This window comes from Carya illinoinensis, chromosome 5 (genome assembly GCF_018687715.1).
Source record: "Carya illinoinensis cultivar Pawnee chromosome 5, C.illinoinensisPawnee_v1, whole genome shotgun sequence".
Taxonomy (NCBI): Eukaryota; Viridiplantae; Streptophyta; class Magnoliopsida; order Fagales; family Juglandaceae; genus Carya; species Carya illinoinensis.
The window spans coordinates 17,486-35,616 of NC_056756.1; the positions used below are offsets into that span (position 1 = coordinate 17,486).

The following is an 18,131-nucleotide window of genomic DNA, read 5'->3' on the forward strand; positions in this document are numbered from 1 at the left end:
AAACATCTTGACAGAGATTCTAATCTCATCTTTTAACTCACTAACAAAGCAACTAAGCTTATGCCTTTCAGACAGGCCTTTAAGCCTATTTGCCAACGCCTCAAATTGTGAAGTATACACACTCACCAAACTGGTTTGCTTCAATCTGGTCAAAGCCTCCATTGGGTCATCAAATGTTGATGCCCAAACCTTACTTGCATTGCAACAAACAATGACTCCCAAGAATTAAATTGCCCCGAATCTAAGGCATTTTGGTACCATATCAAAGTCTCACCTTCCATATGGTGCAAAGCCACCATTAACTTCTTATGAAAAGGAACTTGAAAACAATCAAAATACTGATAAGCCTTAAAAACCCAACCAGCTGGATCATTACCACTAAAATGTGGAAAATCCAATCTAAGACCCCTTTGAAAAACACCCCGCTCCTTCTAAGTTCTTGGCTCATTAGACACCTCTCTATCTTTCTCTCTATCTCTATGATAAATGACATTTACAGTTTCAACTACAGCACGTATCATGTTAGAGACTTGATCTAACCTTTCTGTCACTCCATTAATGAGTTGCTGTTGCTGGTCTAATTGCTTTTGAACCAACTCTTGCTGTCATAAGGGTATCTCTTGCTGACCTTTCAACACTCTTCGAGTACCTTCTACCATCAGAACTCCCAGAATCGACTGCTCTTGATACCACTTGTAACATTCTTGATAATCAAGAACACCACTGAATGATCCTCATGTTGCTAAACCTTGCCAAAACACTAACAATGAAAACAGTACACAAGAATTGTACAGCACAAAAATTATTCAAACTCCAGATTCCATATTGAACCTGATCGGGGAATTTTCAAGGAACTCTCAACCTCCAAGACTTCAAGATTCTTATTCATCCAAAAGTAGTTACATGCAAGATCAACCTACTATTTATACTGAACAACTTAGTAAGAAGACTCAAAACGCAACTTTCTCGCATAAAAAATGCATCTAACTTCTAATAACCCAAAACTCACTGTTTCATTAAGCCTATTCTTCTACTTAAAAGGACACCTTCCTAAGCGCCCCGTTTCATTAAAACACACAATGCATGTCGTTTACCAGCACACACACTACCAAAACGCCCTGTATCATTAACTGCTTCTCTTCTTTCCGTTAATCTTGTTATTCTTCTGCTTTCTTCCTCAATACAGCACCCACCTCCTTCAAGGCCATTGCCTTCAAGCACACCCATGACAAAATGGTAGCTTGAGGCGAGGACGTAAGTAGTAGTACCGAACCTCGTTAACATACTGAATTAACATACTCAAGAATAGTGTGAATATGGCAAGTCGCATGTATGTGTAATGTTATTACTTGTCATTGGGAAGCGGGTCCATCAAAATATCCCTTCCACTCCCAATATTTCTTGGTCTGGAATTAACAAACAGATTAAAGAAAGTTAGATGCCCGACGGCACATAGCCTTTTTATTGACCAACTAATTTTCTCCGACACCTATACGCCAGACGCCCCACCTGTTCCTCGTACTCAGCGAACTTGGTCGAGTGTAAAGTTGTAAACAATACCAGCCGGTGCGGAGGAACTGTTCGCAGTCACGGACACCGTTACAGTAGGGCACAAAGAAAGTTGGATGGCCATCTTTGCATCCTCTATATCCTTCGAATGTAGACACGAGGAGGAATTAGGTGAGGATTTCGAAGTACAGCCGCGAGGTGAAGTGAGTCCCAATACGAAAATGAGGGAATTGGACATGTTCAGGAACAAAGCTATATATATTCTCGCTCCCAGTAACAGAAGAGCTGGGGTTCTTATTGCTGTATATTGCTGGTCACCATGGCCGTGGGTGAGTTATACTCTGATCAACAACCTCTTCTTTCCAACGGAGGTCATGATAACGAGTACAAGATCAAGGAAACACGCATATTCTTATCATTGGCCAAATGGGTTCTCAAATTCACTATGTGGGTCGTGTTCGTTGCATGGGTTGCTCTCTTTTTTCTCGTTCCCACAGACTTCGGGACCGGCCTCTACGATGTCTGGGTCAGTGTTACCAGTGGAACTCTGTTCGGGGAGACAGGTGCTTGTTTATTGTGTTTTATATTTTTGTAATTTTTTTTATAAAATTACAAAATACAACTCCAAAACAGAAAACAAAATACGTGACAGTAAGTTAATATCTTCCCTGATATATTGATATTTGCCCTTTGTATTTTCTGTGGCTGCCCTTGATCTGTGTTCTCTCCACGACCCCCATCTTCAAGCTTTGTCCTTCAAGCCTGAAAAAAAATGCAGCTGACCCAAAAGCCATACACAGCTTCTCCGTCCGAAAGACGGAAACTGAGTTTTACCATTTTAAGCTTTCCTTCTATTTTCAGGTGGATTTCGAAAATACTACCATTCGAAAGATGCATCGATTTGCAGACCAGTCATGTCGAGGCTTCGTTTAGGCGATGAATTTAATTGAGATAAATTGAGTTTTTTTTTTTTTTTTTTTTTTATGAATAATAATAAATTAAAAGTATAGAATGAATTTTATAGAATTTACTTAAAATAAATTTAAATATATTTAAATATTAATATAAGTTTACAGATATTTATGAAGGGTTCGGCTTACCTTCAGTGCGTCATTAACAGGACATCTCCTGTTCTAATAACTAAACATTGACATGTGTATTCTTTTTTAACAAACGGTGGAGATAACTCTTGAATTTTAAAATTTTATTTTTCGAGAATCGGCCCCTTAAGGAATATATACATGTATATATATAATTCATTATTTAATGAGCATAATTATGAACTATTATAAAATATTGTTATTTTATATAAATATAATTGATTGGAGTTGTATAGTCTTGTCGGCATTTAACTCTGTTTTGTAAAATATTGTGACTGCAAGGAAACAAATATTTACCTACCTTTATATTAATGTGACTAAAATATTCTAATATATATGTTATTTTATTTTTTATTTATTAAACTCATTTTTTAAAAAAGAAAAGAAGTGATAAACTAGTCAAATCTAGTGCTCCACTTAATTTTTAATCAATCTCAAGTTAAATTTGAATATAAAAATATCTTATCAGGTTGAGTTTAAATATTAAAAAAATTTGAAAAAGCTTTATTCGAGTTGAGCTCGAATTTGATCTTTTTAATATTCAAGCCAAGTTTGGCCAGACACCACTTAACTTGAACTCTATTGATTACAATATAACCTATTAGTTTTTGAAATTTGAGACAATAGTATAGACGTAAGTATATAATTTTAACAATTAGAAATATTATGTGAAATTCTTAAAATATCAATATTTTTTATAATTATGCTCATATAATAGTGAGTTATATATAAATATATAAACAAATATATATTCCTTCTTTGGGGTAATTTTGTTGGTGGCATTTTTGTGATTTTATATGTAATCTGTCATAGATATTTTGTTCAAGTTATTGGTCAATATAAAAGTTATGCAAGATGCTTGAAAAATAGAGTTTTAAAACTCAGTTTGAATCTTCAGTACCGTTTGTTGGAAGAGACTACACATGTCAATGTTTAGTTATTAGAACAGGAGATGTCCTGTTAACGACGCACTGGAGGTAAGCCGAACCCATTTATGAAAAATTAAAAAAGTTTATGGATCCTATGTATAAAGATGTATTAAATTTAAAAAAATTATGAGTTTCATGTATAAAAAAGTTTTGAATTAAGATGAGTTTAGTAATATTAAAATTTGGTACTTAAATCTTAGACACTATTTAAAATTTAGTAATGTTATATACAGTCGTAAAGTGTATAAATGTCACGCAATCGCTTCGAAAAAGAGTCAGGTCTACGATTAAAAAGTTAGTTTTTTTTTTATTTATATGGATCCCGTATTAAATTATTTTTTTCAAAAAAATTGCGCGGCACTTACACAACTATGACTGCAAATATCATTTTTTTTAAATTAGAATAAATTGAATTGATTTCAGTTGAATCTAATAATCAAAAATAACTCATTAGAACCAAAAATATCCATTATTGAGTTATAAAATTTCTTTTACGCTTTGCGTTAAAGATTTCAACTTGAGAGAAGGGAACAGAAAGGACTTCAGATATTCATCAAAACACAGGGTTAAACAAAAATGGGTGTGAAACTCGGTGGATTTAAAAAGAGAAGGGGAAAAGGTATAGGAAAGGAAATGTTTGCCCTTAACAGTGAACACATTTCCTTTTTAACAGTTGGATGAATATATAGTTGAGGTTCCATGTGGAATGTGAAGGCAACAAAAGTGTTCTACTCTTTTATATTTATAAAAATAACTACGTAAACAAATTATAAAAGGTAATTATTGCTCTTTATAATTCGAACTCACCGTCGCATTCATGCTTGGTGGTCTAAAGAGTTTGCCGTGGTGTACTTCTCAGGGAGCGTCTTGTTGTTATACAGTGGCCCCATTGTCATTATCGCCTTTCTTGTTGTTCCATATCTTCTCGTCTCTCGGGAAGAGCAACAGAAAGAACAACTACAAGAGTCAGTGATTCTTTTGCACTCTTACAAGTTCTTATTGTATTTGTGTTACTTACAGACCAGATTATTGGAACTTGGATAACCAAAAACAGAGTCATCGACCCAATATGTCTGTTTAAATTCTAATACTTCCAAAAAAATCATCTATTACAGGAAAAGGCCTCCAAGATTCCGACTGTGGACTTTTCCCGTTCTGGTGGATGGACCATTTGGGGTCGTTTCCGCTGCCGAATTGATTGGCATAGTCCTCTTTGTTATGTTTGTTCTCTGGGCTGTTTATGCCTATACGGTAGTGAACTTTGAAATTTTACCTAGCTATGGCGACTTGACCCTCCAAGAGAAGAGGTATGATAGTATTTTTTGGGTTTGGTTGGGTATTAGTCTGTATTAGAAGTGACATGCTTTAACTAGGCAATATCAGGCGTGTTCCAAATAAATCTGATTTCCCTTATTTTTCAGGTTGTTTATGTTGCAAATGTCAGCATATACTTTTGGTTTGATTGCATTATCTTGCTTGGCTTTTCTCTTTCTCCCAATCGTGAGGGGGTCGATTCTCCTCCGCCCTGTGGATATACCTTTTGAGCATGCCACCAGATATCATGTTTGGTTGGGAAATCTCACAATGTTCCTCCTTACCCTTCATGGACTTTTCTACATGATTTTATGGGCGATACGGGGCATCATACGATCTGAAGTGAGTGCTCAAACTGAATTATTTATTGCCTCTGCAGGTAGAAACTTGTTGTGAAAAACGATGACAATGAATTGAGAGATAATAACGAACGAGAAAAATAATCACACACGCAATCACACACGACACAAGATGTACGTGATTCGACAAATTGCCTACGTCCACGGGAGCTGCAGAGGATTTTATTATCGAGGAATATCACACTATAAAATGAATCTCAACACTGTTCATCCACAGTGTTTTCGTGTCTACAGTAACCGGCCATATGAGTTTAAACATCATATATATAGTTCAAACGGCGGAATCCCTAAAATCGCATGTTCGCTCGAGCGGCATGTCGAGCGCGCGTCGAGCGAACTTCCCTTCCGCGTCCCGCTCGAGCTCACTGTCGAGCGTTCGACTCTGCCTGACTTCGCTCAAGCGGCCAATGCCTCCGCTCGAGCGAACGCCTCCCGCTCGAGCTCACTGTCGAGCTGACGTCGAGCGTTCGACTCTGTCTGACTTCGCTCGAGCGGCCAATGCCTCCGCTCGAGCAGTGTGGACCAGACTCCACAGTACTCAACAATTCTCCCACTTGGAGACTGGTACACTCGCTGTATCGCCGTCTTCCTCAAACATGATATCCTCCACCTCTGCAACTCATTGCTCCTGTCTTCATTCTAGAAGACCAACTGAAGTTGCGCACAACTTCAGTTTCTCAAGCGTAACACCCTTTGTCAACATATCAGCAGGGTTCTTGCTTCCACAAATCTTCTCAAGTAACAACTGTCCGTCATCTAACAATGACCGTATGAAGTGATACCTGATCTGAATGTGCTTGGTCCTAGAATGGAATGCTGGATTCTTGGCTAGGAATATGGCACTCTGACTGTCATTGTAGAGAGTTTCTTTCTGATTCTTCTTACCCAATTCTTCTAAGAAACCTTGTAGCCATACCATCTCCTTTACAACCTCTGACACTGCAATATACTCAGCTTCTGTTGTAGACAAAGAAACTGTTTTCTGTAGATTAGAACCCCATGACACTGCAGTACCACCAAGTGTATAAACAAAGCCCGTGGTACTCTTTCTACTGTCAATATCTCCAGCTAAATCAGCATCAACATAGCCCTGCACCTCCAATCTCTCTCCAGAGAAACATAAACAGGTTTCTGAGGAACCCTTTAGGTACCTCAAAATCCACTTCACTGCTTCCCAATGTTGCTTTCCTGGGTTACTCATGTATCTACTCACAACTCCCACTGCATGGGCAATATTCGGTCTTGTGCAAACCATAGCATACATAAGTGAACCAATGGCTGAGGTATAAGGAACCTTACTCATGTAATCTTGTTCCTCCTCTGACTCTGGTGACTGATTATTGCTGAGTCTGAAGTGACTTCCCAAGGGTGTGCCAACTGGTTTGGCCTTGTCCATATTGAACCTGCTGAGTACCTTTTTCACATACTCAGCCTGTGAGAGCCTCAACGTACCTCTGACTCTGTCTCTGACAATTCTCATGCCAAGGATTTGCTTTGCAGCTCCCAAATTCTTCATTGCAAAGTGCTCTGACATCTGCTTCTTCAGATTATTGATCTCATCAATACTAGCCCCTGCAATAAGCATGTCATCCACATACAACAGCAAAATAATGTAAAAATTGTCAAAATGTCTGACATAGCAACAGTGATCTGCCTGATATCTAATATACCCTACACTGTGCATGAAGTTGTCAAATTTCTTGTACCACTGTCTAGAAGCTTGCTTCAGGCCATACAAGCTCTTCTTCAGTCTGCAAACTGAACCTTCCTTTCCCTGTACCACAAACTTCTCAGGCTGGTGCATGTAGATGTCTTCTTCAAGGTCTCCATGAAGAAAAGCTGTCTTCACGTCTAACTGCTCAAGAAATAGATCTTCAGTGGCAACCATAGCTAGTAACATCCTGATAGTTGTGATCTTCACCACAGGAGAAAAGATCTCAGAGTAATCAATACCCTGCTTTTGCTGAAAGCCTTTTACAACAAGTCTAGCCTTGTACCTCTTACTGCCGTCATGCTCAGTTTTCATCCGGTACACCCACTTGTTGTGTAATGCCTTCTTCCCTGATGGAAGTTCTGTCAACTCCCATGTCTGATTCCCTAGCAGGGAATCCATCTCGTCTTTCATGGCCAGCTCACACTTGCTAGAATTCTCATCTTGCAAGGTTTCTTCATAACTCTGCGGTTCTCTACCATCTGTCAACAAAATGTAATTCAAAATAGGTGAGAAACGCTGTGGAGGACGTATAGTCCTAACTGACCTGCGAACTGCAACTGTAGGAGTAGACAATTCTGAAACTGCCTGCGGAATAATAGGAATGGGTGCACTGGACCCACTCTCCCCATCACTCACATCTCTACACTGCACTGTGACCTCTGGTAGGTCATCCAATCCTACAAACTCGGACTCCTGAGGAGCTACTGCAGAAGCTATACTCGACTTATCCTTGTACATCATTTTCTCATTGAAAATCACATTCCTGCTTCTTATGATTTTCCGACCCTGATCATCCCAGAAACGATAGCCAAATGCCTCGTCTCCATAGCCAATGAAATAGCATTTCTTTGACTTAGCCTCAAGCTTACTACGAGCATCAGAATCAACAAGCACATAAGAAAGACAACCAAAGGTTTTAAGGTGAGAAAGCTTAACCTCTTTCCCGCTCCAAACCTCCTCAGGCAATCCACAATCCAGTGGAACTGATGGCCCTCTGTTTATCAAATAAACGGCAGTGCTGACTGCATCTGCCCAGAAAGTGGGTGGTAGTCCGGCGTGCAACCTCATGCTTCTAGCACGCTCATTAATAGTCCTATTCATACGCTCAGCAACTCCATTTTGCTGTGGTGTCCCAGGAATGGTCTTCTCCATTCTGATACCCAGAGCTGCACAATACTCCTTGAACCCGCCATCAACATACTCACCACCATTGTCAGACCTCAAACACTTCAGTTTCAAGCTTGTCTCTGTCTCAACCATGGCTTTCCAAATTTTAAAAACATTAAATACTTCAGATTTATGTTTCAAAAAATAAATCCATACCTTCCTACTATGGTCATCAATGAACGTAACATAGTAGCGAGAACCTCCAAGAGATGCAACTGGGGAAGGACCCCACACATCTGTATGCACAAGATCAAGTCTTCCTGTCTTTGGCGTTCTACCACTTTTCAAGAAGCTGACCTTCTTTTGTTTCCCCATAACACAACTCTCGCACAAACTGAGATCAACTGTCTTCAGTTCTGGTAGCTTGCCTCTAGACAGAAGTTCCATCATTCCCTTCTGCTCATATGGCCAAGCCTGCAATGCCACAAATCTGATGTGCTTTCTGCAACGGTAGTAGCAATAGTGTCAATTAAACCAATAGTCATATATAGTGTACCAGTTTTCTTACCCCGAGCTAGTACCAATGCCCCTTTTGTGACCTTCCAGGTGCTATCTGAGAACACCACTGAATGACCACACTTATCAAGCTGCCCAACAGAAATGAGGTTCTTTTTCAACTCAGGAATGTGCCTGACCTTTTGCAAGGTCCATTTGTTCTTGCCAGGGAGTGCAATGTCAATGTCTCTCATCCCCACTACGTTCAAAGCCTCACCATCAGCCAAATATACCTTCCCAAACTCACCTGCAACATAGTTCCGCATTAGCTCCCAGTGGGAAGATGTATAGAAGGAAGCCCCTGAATCCAGTATCCAATCATCAACTGGACTATGAACTGCAAGCAATAGTGCATCCTGTACTTCTTCAGTTACCGCATTAGCACTATCATTCTCCGTCTTCTTGGGGTTTTTGCAGTTTTTCTTTATGTGGCCAGCTTTGCCACAATTCCAGCAAGTTGCCTGCTGACCAGGCCTCGACTTGCTCTTACCCCTGTACTTTGATTTTGATCTTCCTCTGTTTGAGTTCCTGTCATGTGATCTCCTTCGAGAGTCAACATTTAGGGCTGAACTCAAACCCGAGGTCTCGCCTAAATCTTTCCTGCGCACCTCCTCAGCCAAAATCAAATCACGAATATCATCATATTTCAGTTTAGTTTTACCAGCAGAATTACTAACAGCCATTCTCATGGCTTCCCAACTATTTGACAATGAAGTCAATAGTATTAGTGCACGTATCTCATCATCAAATTCAATTTCAACAGACGACAATTAATTTGTGATAGTATTAAAATCATTCAGATGTTGTGCAACAGACGTACCATCTGCCATTTTCAAATTGAATAACTTTTTCATCAGATGTACCTTGTTATTCGCTGACGGCTTTTCATACATACCTGACAAAGCCGCCATGAGATCCGCCGTCGTCTTCTCCTTGATGACGTTGTGTGCAACAGATCTCGACAGGGTTAATCGAATAACCCCTAGAACCTGTTGATCCAACAGGTTCCAACTAGCATCATCCATCTTTTCCGGTTGCTGCCCCAATAGTGGAAGATGAAGTTTCTTCCCATAGAGGTAGTCCTCTATCTGCATCCTCCAGTATCCAAAATCCGTGCCATCAAACTTCTCGATCCCCGATACTTTCAATTCATCTCTAGCCATCGTTTCTCCTCAGACCCGAACCTTGGCTCTTGATACCAATTGTTGTGAAAAACGATGACAATGAATTGAAAGATAATAACGAACGAGAAAAACAATCACACACGCAATCACACACGACACAAGATGTACGTGATTCGGCAAATTGCCTACGTCCACGGGAGCTGTAGAGGATTTTATTATCGAGGAATATCACACTATAAGATGAATCTCAACACTGTTCAACCACAGTGTTTTCGTGTCTACAGTAACCGGCCATATGAGTTTAAACATCATATATATAGTTCAAATGGCGGAATCACTAAAATCGCATGTTCGCTCGAGCGGCGTGTCGAGCGCGCGTCGAGCGAACTTCCCTTCCGCGTCCCGCTCGAGTTCACTGTCGAGCTGACGTCGAGCGTTCGACTCTGCCTGACTTCGCTCGAGCGGCCAATGCCTCCGCTCGAGTGGTGTGGACCAAACTCCACGGTACTCAACAAAACTATGTTAAAAACTTATCACTGTTTTATGTGTATACATATTTCTCAAATTAATTTTATAGTCCTCTTACTTGTTAAACATTGTTGAAACAACTTTATGATGCTTCTGATAAAAAAGCAACATGCACCAAGGAAAGACAAAAATTAGTGGTTATAGGGAAGACCAAAAATAATTTTTTTACCTTTTTCTAGCACCTATGACATTATCTCTATGGAAATGCATACAAGTGCTCTTTTTATTTTTATTTTTACCCTACTTTATTCCTTAAGTTCTTGTTATGGATATTTCAGATAATTATGTGGTACCCATGTCGCTTGAAACTTCAAGTTGTTTGAGAAGTTGGATAGAATAGTATTTCACCACGCATTGTGGATTTTTAATTTTGGGTTAGATACTAAAGTAATTACCGTGTTTAGACATATAGTAGTTCCTAAATTATAACCGAGTTTCTTCTTCCCTATGCTTTTTACTTTGATCTAATCAGTCTTTTTCATTAGTTTTCCTTTAAGAATCGGTTAAAACGCCACTTAGCAGAAAGGACTGAATGCATTTCATTTAAAACATAAAAAAATAAAAATATTAATTAAACAACAAAATAATTAAGAAAAAGACAAACATACTGCCAGGTCTGGCACCATGCTCCGCTTGGGTGGTTGTCCAAGGCTTGGCCTGGGTCGTGCGCCGATGACTGGGTCTTTAGCTAGTCTCTGCCTACCACTTTTTTCTTTTTAATTATTCTTTTGTTTTTTAAATTTTTTGTTTTTTATCTTTATATTTTCTTACAATGACATGTGGCACTTAATAAGTGATTAGTTTTGACGTGACATTTTAATGAATTATTAGCGAAAGAGAAATACTATAAAGAAGCTTTACACCATACATTTCCACTTAACCATTATGCGATTTGTTATTTTTATCTTTATATTTAAACACACATATTTAAGCATTAAAATAGAAGGGTAAAAATAAAAGCACATGTTAAAGGTGGATATGTGTGGTGTAAGGCTTCCATGAAGAATTTTTCTTAGACTGATTTGAAAAAAGTTGAAAACACAAGGACTAAAAGGTTCAAAATTAAAGTTTAGGGACTAACCTGCCTAAAAGAAAAAGCACAAAAACTGTTTTAGTATATAATCCCTTTAATTTTGGTATACTGAATATTTCAAACATGAGGCTGTATGGTACATTTTAACAGATATTGGGCCTCGTCAAATAAATTGTGGCATGTTCGTGACTCATGCTCTACAGGATGAATTTTAACCTTTTTTTTTTTTTTTTTTTGTCCCTTTTAGTTATGTGCTTCTTGCTACACTGATTGACGAAGATTTGGTGGGGCTGAAAGGATTTTTTTTGTTTGTTTATAATAACTCATGCTCTTGGGATGCAAGACTGAACTATTTTTCTGTGCTTTACCCCACTATGTAGTGAACAAAAAATGTTGACTTCAAGAATTGATTTTGACAAAAAATAAAAAAACAAACTGACATCGAAATTTCTTTAACGAAATTCTCTTGTTTCTTCTTGTTACCTCTGTCTGACTTGTCTTATTACTTCCTTGAGAAATCGGAAGAAACATGGAAACAAAGAAAGTTCTCTTTAACAATTTTTTTCCTTAACTTTTTGGGTTCATGCAGATAATTGAGTGGAAAAGTGATGGTGGAGCAAACCTTGCTGGGGTTATCTGCTATGTATTTGGTCTATTGATATGGGTGACAACACTTCCTCCTGTGAGGAAGCGATATTTTGAGCTTTTCTTCTATACACATCAACTCTACGTACTTTTTGTCATTTTCCTGGCTTTGCATATTGGTGATACGAATTTTAGCAAAGTTTTTGGGGGAATATTTCTGTTCATGCTTGATCGCTTTTTAAGGTTCTGCCAATCACGTATGACTGTCAACATAGTTTCGATGAAAAGCCTTCCGTGTGGAACAGTGAAATTGGTGCTTTCCAAACCTGGAAGTAAGATTAGTTCAACAATTTGTTGTTTTATTGTGTTCTGTTTTTTGACCAAAAATCTTAGAGCTTCCTCTTTGATTATGTAGACCTGGGGTACAATGCCCTCAGTTTCATCTTCCTACGAGTGCGGGAAATATCTTGGCTGCAATGGCATCCTTTCAGTGTTTCATCAAGTCCATTGGATGGTAAGTATCATCTTTCTGTGCTCGTAAAGGCTTTTGGTGACTGGACATCAATGCTAAGTCGGAAAGTCTCAAATATCACTGAGGATTCTCAAATAGAGCTACCTTTACTAACCCCCGGTCAGATTATGGCTTCTGTAGAGGGGCCTTATGGGCATGAATCACCATACCACTTGATGTGAGTACTCTGTTCATCATATGCATATGTGTGTGCAACCATAATGGATACCTTAGTAAATGGCTAATACATGTTCCTTTCTCTTGGCGGGTTCGCCCGGGGTGGGGGGAGGGGAACACTAAACCAAAACTACAGAGACACAAAATGATGATTCATCAGGACACCTGTATTTTTTTTCATACCAGTATTCTAGCAGTAGATTTTACTAAATTATCTGTTACTTCTATTGAAAGATGTACTGTGCACTTTTTAACAGGTTAACAACTTTTGTCCTCTTAGGTATGAAAAGCTTGTACTGGTAGCAGGAGGTAGTGGGATCTCTCCATTTTTAGCCATATCGAGTGATATTCTCCATCGTACTAAGGATAAAAAAACTTGTGTACCAAGAAATGTTTTACTTGTTTGGGCTGTGAAAAGGTCGAATGAGCTATCTCTTTTTTCCTCTACTGGTGTGGAGTCAATCTGTTCATTTTTTTCTGATAAATTGAATATCGAAGTTCAAATGTATGTCACTAGAGAATCAGAGCCTTCATTGGTAAGTTAAAAGTCTCCTGTTTCTTATCTTATCTATGCTGTCATTTTTCACGATCAAGATCATCTCTTCAGTCTAGATTTGACTGTTGTTGATGCAGGAGGAGGGTAATATCCACAAGGCTACAAGCTCTCCTGTTTTCTCTATTGGAGGGGGCATTTCAGCCTTGGTTGGCACTGGAAATAAGATATGGGTTGGATGCTATGTTATCATATCTACAATTGGCTTCGTTATCTCTTTGAGTTTGTTAGACATCTGTTACATAAATCCTTTTAGTATATCATATTGGTGGTACAAAGGCCTTCTTTTTGTAGCATGCATGGTTGTCAGTGTTTTCATCTATGGGGGCTTTGTGGTTGGTTTATGGCATCTTTGGGAAAAAAGGACCTTAGCCATGGAGGAAAGTCAGGAAGATGGGGTAAAGACCGACATGATGCAGCGTAACGAAGTATTCACAGAAAAGAACTTATACCAGGAAACTCTTGCTAGTTCATATGCAGTTCGGTATGGTTGCAGACCAGACTTCAAAGGTATGTTTCCAATTTTTTATGGCAGGAGGTAGTTGTTAATATTTTAATAATACATAGGTTTCAGGTCAAATATCAAGTCGGGTGGCCCCTTAGGATGCGGGGCTTATTTATTCTAACAGACATATTTCTCTGATACTTGATATTGGCAGGGTTGGGTTTTGGAGGTTGACCTGGAGTATTAGCTAGAAATTCAGAATGACTTGGTAACGTGCCATCAACATAGGAGTACAGTGGTGACTATATGGGAGAAGGAAGAGGGGATAGAAGGAGGGGAAGGAGAGGAGGAAGTTGCCATGGTTCAGAGAAACTGGCTAAGTCGAGCGGCTCTCGATACCATGTTAAGAAACCAGAATTGACAGAAGAAAAATAGAGATTGAAGAGAATAATTCTGCATACTTTATTATGTAAAACAATGGTCTATATATAGATTTTACAAGGGAATCAAAGAAGGAATAAAAGAATAAAAGTTTGTTACATCACAATAGAGAGAACTGTATTTTATTTACAACTGTACTTTGTAGTGGTTGTTTTCATTCTGTTGTGATTCTTTTGAAGGTGCAATGGTAGTCTGTGCTATGCGTGTAATGGCTTGCTGAGTGGTAGTATTTATGTTAGACGCACATATGCTAATATGTAAAACTCCCTTCCCTTACTTTAAGAATGTCACGTACTTATGTAAATAAAGTCAGAGATTTGCATAATTAAATAAAAACATTATTTATCTCATAAAAGAGTTAATAAAATAAAATGTGCTAAAAACATAACAATAGCTTATCAAATAAACTAAACTGGACAATACAATCATAAAATAAAAGTTAACTAAAGTTTATCAGTATGCTCCTCCTAAGTTTGGCATGCCTGCTCATGCTCATCATCATCCTCACCTGGGTAGTTAAAAATATAAAATAAAACTAAAATGAGTTGATGACTTAGCAAAAAATTCATCACAACATAAACATAATAAACATAAGACTTTTTATAAAAAATTTCATGCATAAGAGAATGTAAAATCATGACTGTTCCTACTTATGCTTATGTTATATATGACTTGTCTTGATTTATCTGAATTGGTCAACACACTAAGGGTGGGTAGCGAAGCCCCGCATCTTGTTCACCCATCCTCTGGCCCCTAACTGGGCCATGTGGGGGCCCAAATCGTCAAATGCTGGCGACGGCATATCCGCTCGCATATGTGAGTCCAGCGAGGGTAGGGGGCGAGCTAGGCCCTGGCCGGCCTATATATTCCCTCTTCCGGATAGCTTATATATATAAAATATATACTTATAATAAAACGACACCGTTTCATTAATCCTAACTAAACTGACTCCCATTTTAAGACTTTCCACTTGTACTCTCTCTCTCTCTCTCTCTCTCTCTCTCTCTCTCTCTCTCTCTCTCTCTCAAATCTTTATTGTCATCATTGTCCGCAACTCACACAATCTCTAAGCATCGAATACTAGCATTTTCCCTCCATCTCTATTAGTATCTCAAAAACCCTCGAATTTTGTTTTTTTTTTGAAGTTTTTCAATATATTGGATTATGGATGATGAGATTGATTAATGGATTTTCAAGATGAGATTGTGTTTTTGGTTTTGTGGAGTATTATATTGTGATTTGTGGGTATTGATTTGAATGGTTGATTGTATGTTAATTTGTGACTAATTTAGGATTTCAATCCAACCCTAATTTATGTTAGGATTTTTTATTGAAACCCTAATTTATGTTAGGGTTTCTGATTAAAACCCTAAATTAGGTTAGGGGCTCATACTAAAACCTCTAACTTAATATGATTTGGGGTTTCATTTTTGAAATTCCAAGTAATTCTGGAGTTTCAAAATTTAAACCCCAATAAATTGTGATTTGTATGATTTTAGTTGTTATGTGATTTTTGTATTATATTAGGTATTTGTGAGTCAATTTCATAGATAGTGGATTAAGTCCAAATACTAGCATTAGTTCTTGTAACATCGAGACCCAAAAGTGTGATTTTGATTTATTTCATTTTTTTATCTATTATTTTTATTCTTATTATTTCCAGATTTTAACAATGGATCAAATTAAAAAGGGTTTGTATTTCATTAGGAAGTTTCCTTATTGACATAGTTATCCTTCAAATTCCTAGATTAGAACTAACACTCAAATTCTCTATCCAATCTCCTGAAAACTGACGTAAAATCTTTTCCCTCACAGATAAGACCCACCCCGAGACCCTCTAGAGTTAAACACAAGGAAACCTTAGCCACTGTAGCAGCCTCTACAAACTGAGAACCCACACCTCTACGATAAGCCCAGGACTATCCGCTACCCTCTATTGTTTCGGGTTGACAGTTTCTCTCTCTCTCTCTCTCTCTCTCTCTCTCTCTCTCTCTCTCTCTCTCTCTCTCTCTCTCTCAGCTTATGCCGTCGTGACTAACTCTCAGATCCACCACCACCATAGTCTCCTCTCTTAGTGAGTTGAAGCCCTCCTGTTCACAGTCTATTTACTTTGTCTTCAACCTTCCCAAAATGCCCTTCTTAGTAAGTTGAGTTTTGCTAGGGGCTGGGTTGAGTTTGTATCTGGGCTTGTGTTTTAATTGGGTGGGCTTGAATTATTTCAGAAACTTTCATAATTGTTTAAGTGGGTTGATTTCTTGTGGGCTTGATGATTTTAATGGACTGATTGTGTTTATAAAAAACTGTTTTAGTGTATTTGAGTAGGCTGTTTTCCTTGGTTGGGGCTGGGCTATTTTACTTAAATAAATATATTAGACTGATTTTATAGAAAGTATTTAAGGGATTATAAAACATAAATTTAAAGTATACTTTTAAGTATCATTTTTAAACCATTTTTTAGCCTATTATTTAGGAATACAGGCTTAATATTCATTCTTGCAACACAATAGTGTAGGATATTATTAAATTATATGGTGTTCATAAAGAATTGTTGAGAAAACAATTGAAGGGTTAAAGAGTTTGACTCGTCACCGATACATGGACATCGGTCCAAAATTTGAACTATATCTCTTTAACTACCCATTTTGTAGATTGTGATTGACAATTAAGTAAAAGAATTATAGTTTTGTTCAATTTCCAATCACAAGGGTGAGGTCATAGAAAAGACCATGGAGGTCGCAAAAAAGGAGTGAGAATTGGAGCAGGTTGTGAAAATAATAGTTGACAATGCCTCGTCTGACAATATCACTTTGGAGTATCTTAAGAATAAGCTTAGAAAAAACAATAAGTCAATCGTGGGTGGTGAGTGTTTACATATTTGATGTGCTTCACATGTCCTAAATCTTATTGTAACCGATAGTTTGAAAGATGTTCATAATTTGGTTGCAAGAGTTAGAAGTGTGCTGAGGTTTATGATATCTTCACTGGCTGGGCTTGATAAACTCAAGGTTTCAGTGAGGGCTGCGACTATTGAATGCAAGAAAGAGTTCTGTCTTGATGTTCGTACAAGATGGAACTCAACTTTCTTGATGTTGTAGATGACCAAACAGTATAGAAAGGCCTTTGACTTATTGGTTGATGAGGACATGCAATATGTCAAACACTTTGACAAAGATGGGAGATTAGGGGAACTAGGGGATGATGATTGGGACATAGTGCGGGTTTCTGTAGAATTTTTGAGGATTTTTCTACGAGGTCACATGCACAATCTTTGGGTCTTTATATGTCACATTAATTGAATATTGTCAGCAAGTATATCGAGTGAAAGAAAAAATGGCTAAAATTTGCGAGAGTGAGGAGCCTACTTTGTATAATATGACAATGAGTATGAGGACTAAGTATGAGAAGTATTGGAGAGATTTGAGTAGGAACAATATTTTCCTATATGTGGTTATTATTCTTGACTCCCACTACAAAATTGAGGGCATGATTTATGGCTTGGAAATGGTCAATGGAAAGGCATGGGTGGATCATATTGCGGCAAGGGTTAAGGAAACCCTAAATTAGTCCCAAATTAACATACAATCAACCATTCAAAGCAATACCCACAAATCACAATATAATCCTCCACAAAACAAAAAACACAATCTCATCCTGAAAATCCATTAATCAATCTCATCATCCATAATCCAATACATTGAAAAACTTCAAAAAAAAAAAAAAAATTTGAGGGTTTTTAAGATTCTGATAGAGATGAAGGGGGAAAATGCTAGTATTCGATGCTCAGAGATTGCGTGAGTTGCGGACAGTGAAGACAACTAAGATTTGAAAGGGGAGAGAGAGAGAGAGAGAGAGAGAGAGAGAGAGAGAGAGAGAGAGAGAGAGATGGTTTGAGAGATTAGAGAGTGCGAGTGGAAAGTCTCAAAATGGGGGTTAGTTTAGTTAGGATTAATGAAACGGTGTCATTTTATTATAAATATATATTTTATATATATAAGCTATCCGAACGAGGGAATATACAGGCAGACTCGGGCCTAGCTCGCCCCTACCCCCGCTGGACTCACATATGCAAGCGGATATGCCGTCGCCAGCATCTGACAATTTGGGCCCCCACACCGCCCAGGTAGGGGCCAGAGGAGAGGCAAACAAG

At 38.1% G+C, this 18,131-nt stretch overlaps 1 protein-coding gene across 1 annotated transcript; it reads left to right on the forward strand.

Moving 5' to 3' along the window:
- Positions 1-1,687: 1,687 nt before the first annotated feature.
- On the forward strand, positions 1,688-14,162 carry LOC122308858 (ferric reduction oxidase 7, chloroplastic-like). The gene is made up of 9 exons (XM_043122128.1): positions 1,688-2,072; positions 4,398-4,503; positions 4,654-4,845; positions 4,960-5,194; positions 11,862-12,189; positions 12,273-12,546; positions 12,826-13,081; positions 13,179-13,608; positions 13,758-14,162. Exons 1-9 carry the CDS (start codon positions 1,829-1,831, stop codon positions 13,775-13,777), a joined length of 2,085 nt encoding a protein of 694 aa, XP_042978062.1. The 5' UTR covers positions 1,688-1,828; the 3' UTR covers positions 13,778-14,162.
- The last annotated feature ends 3,969 nt before the right edge of the window (positions 14,163-18,131 follow it).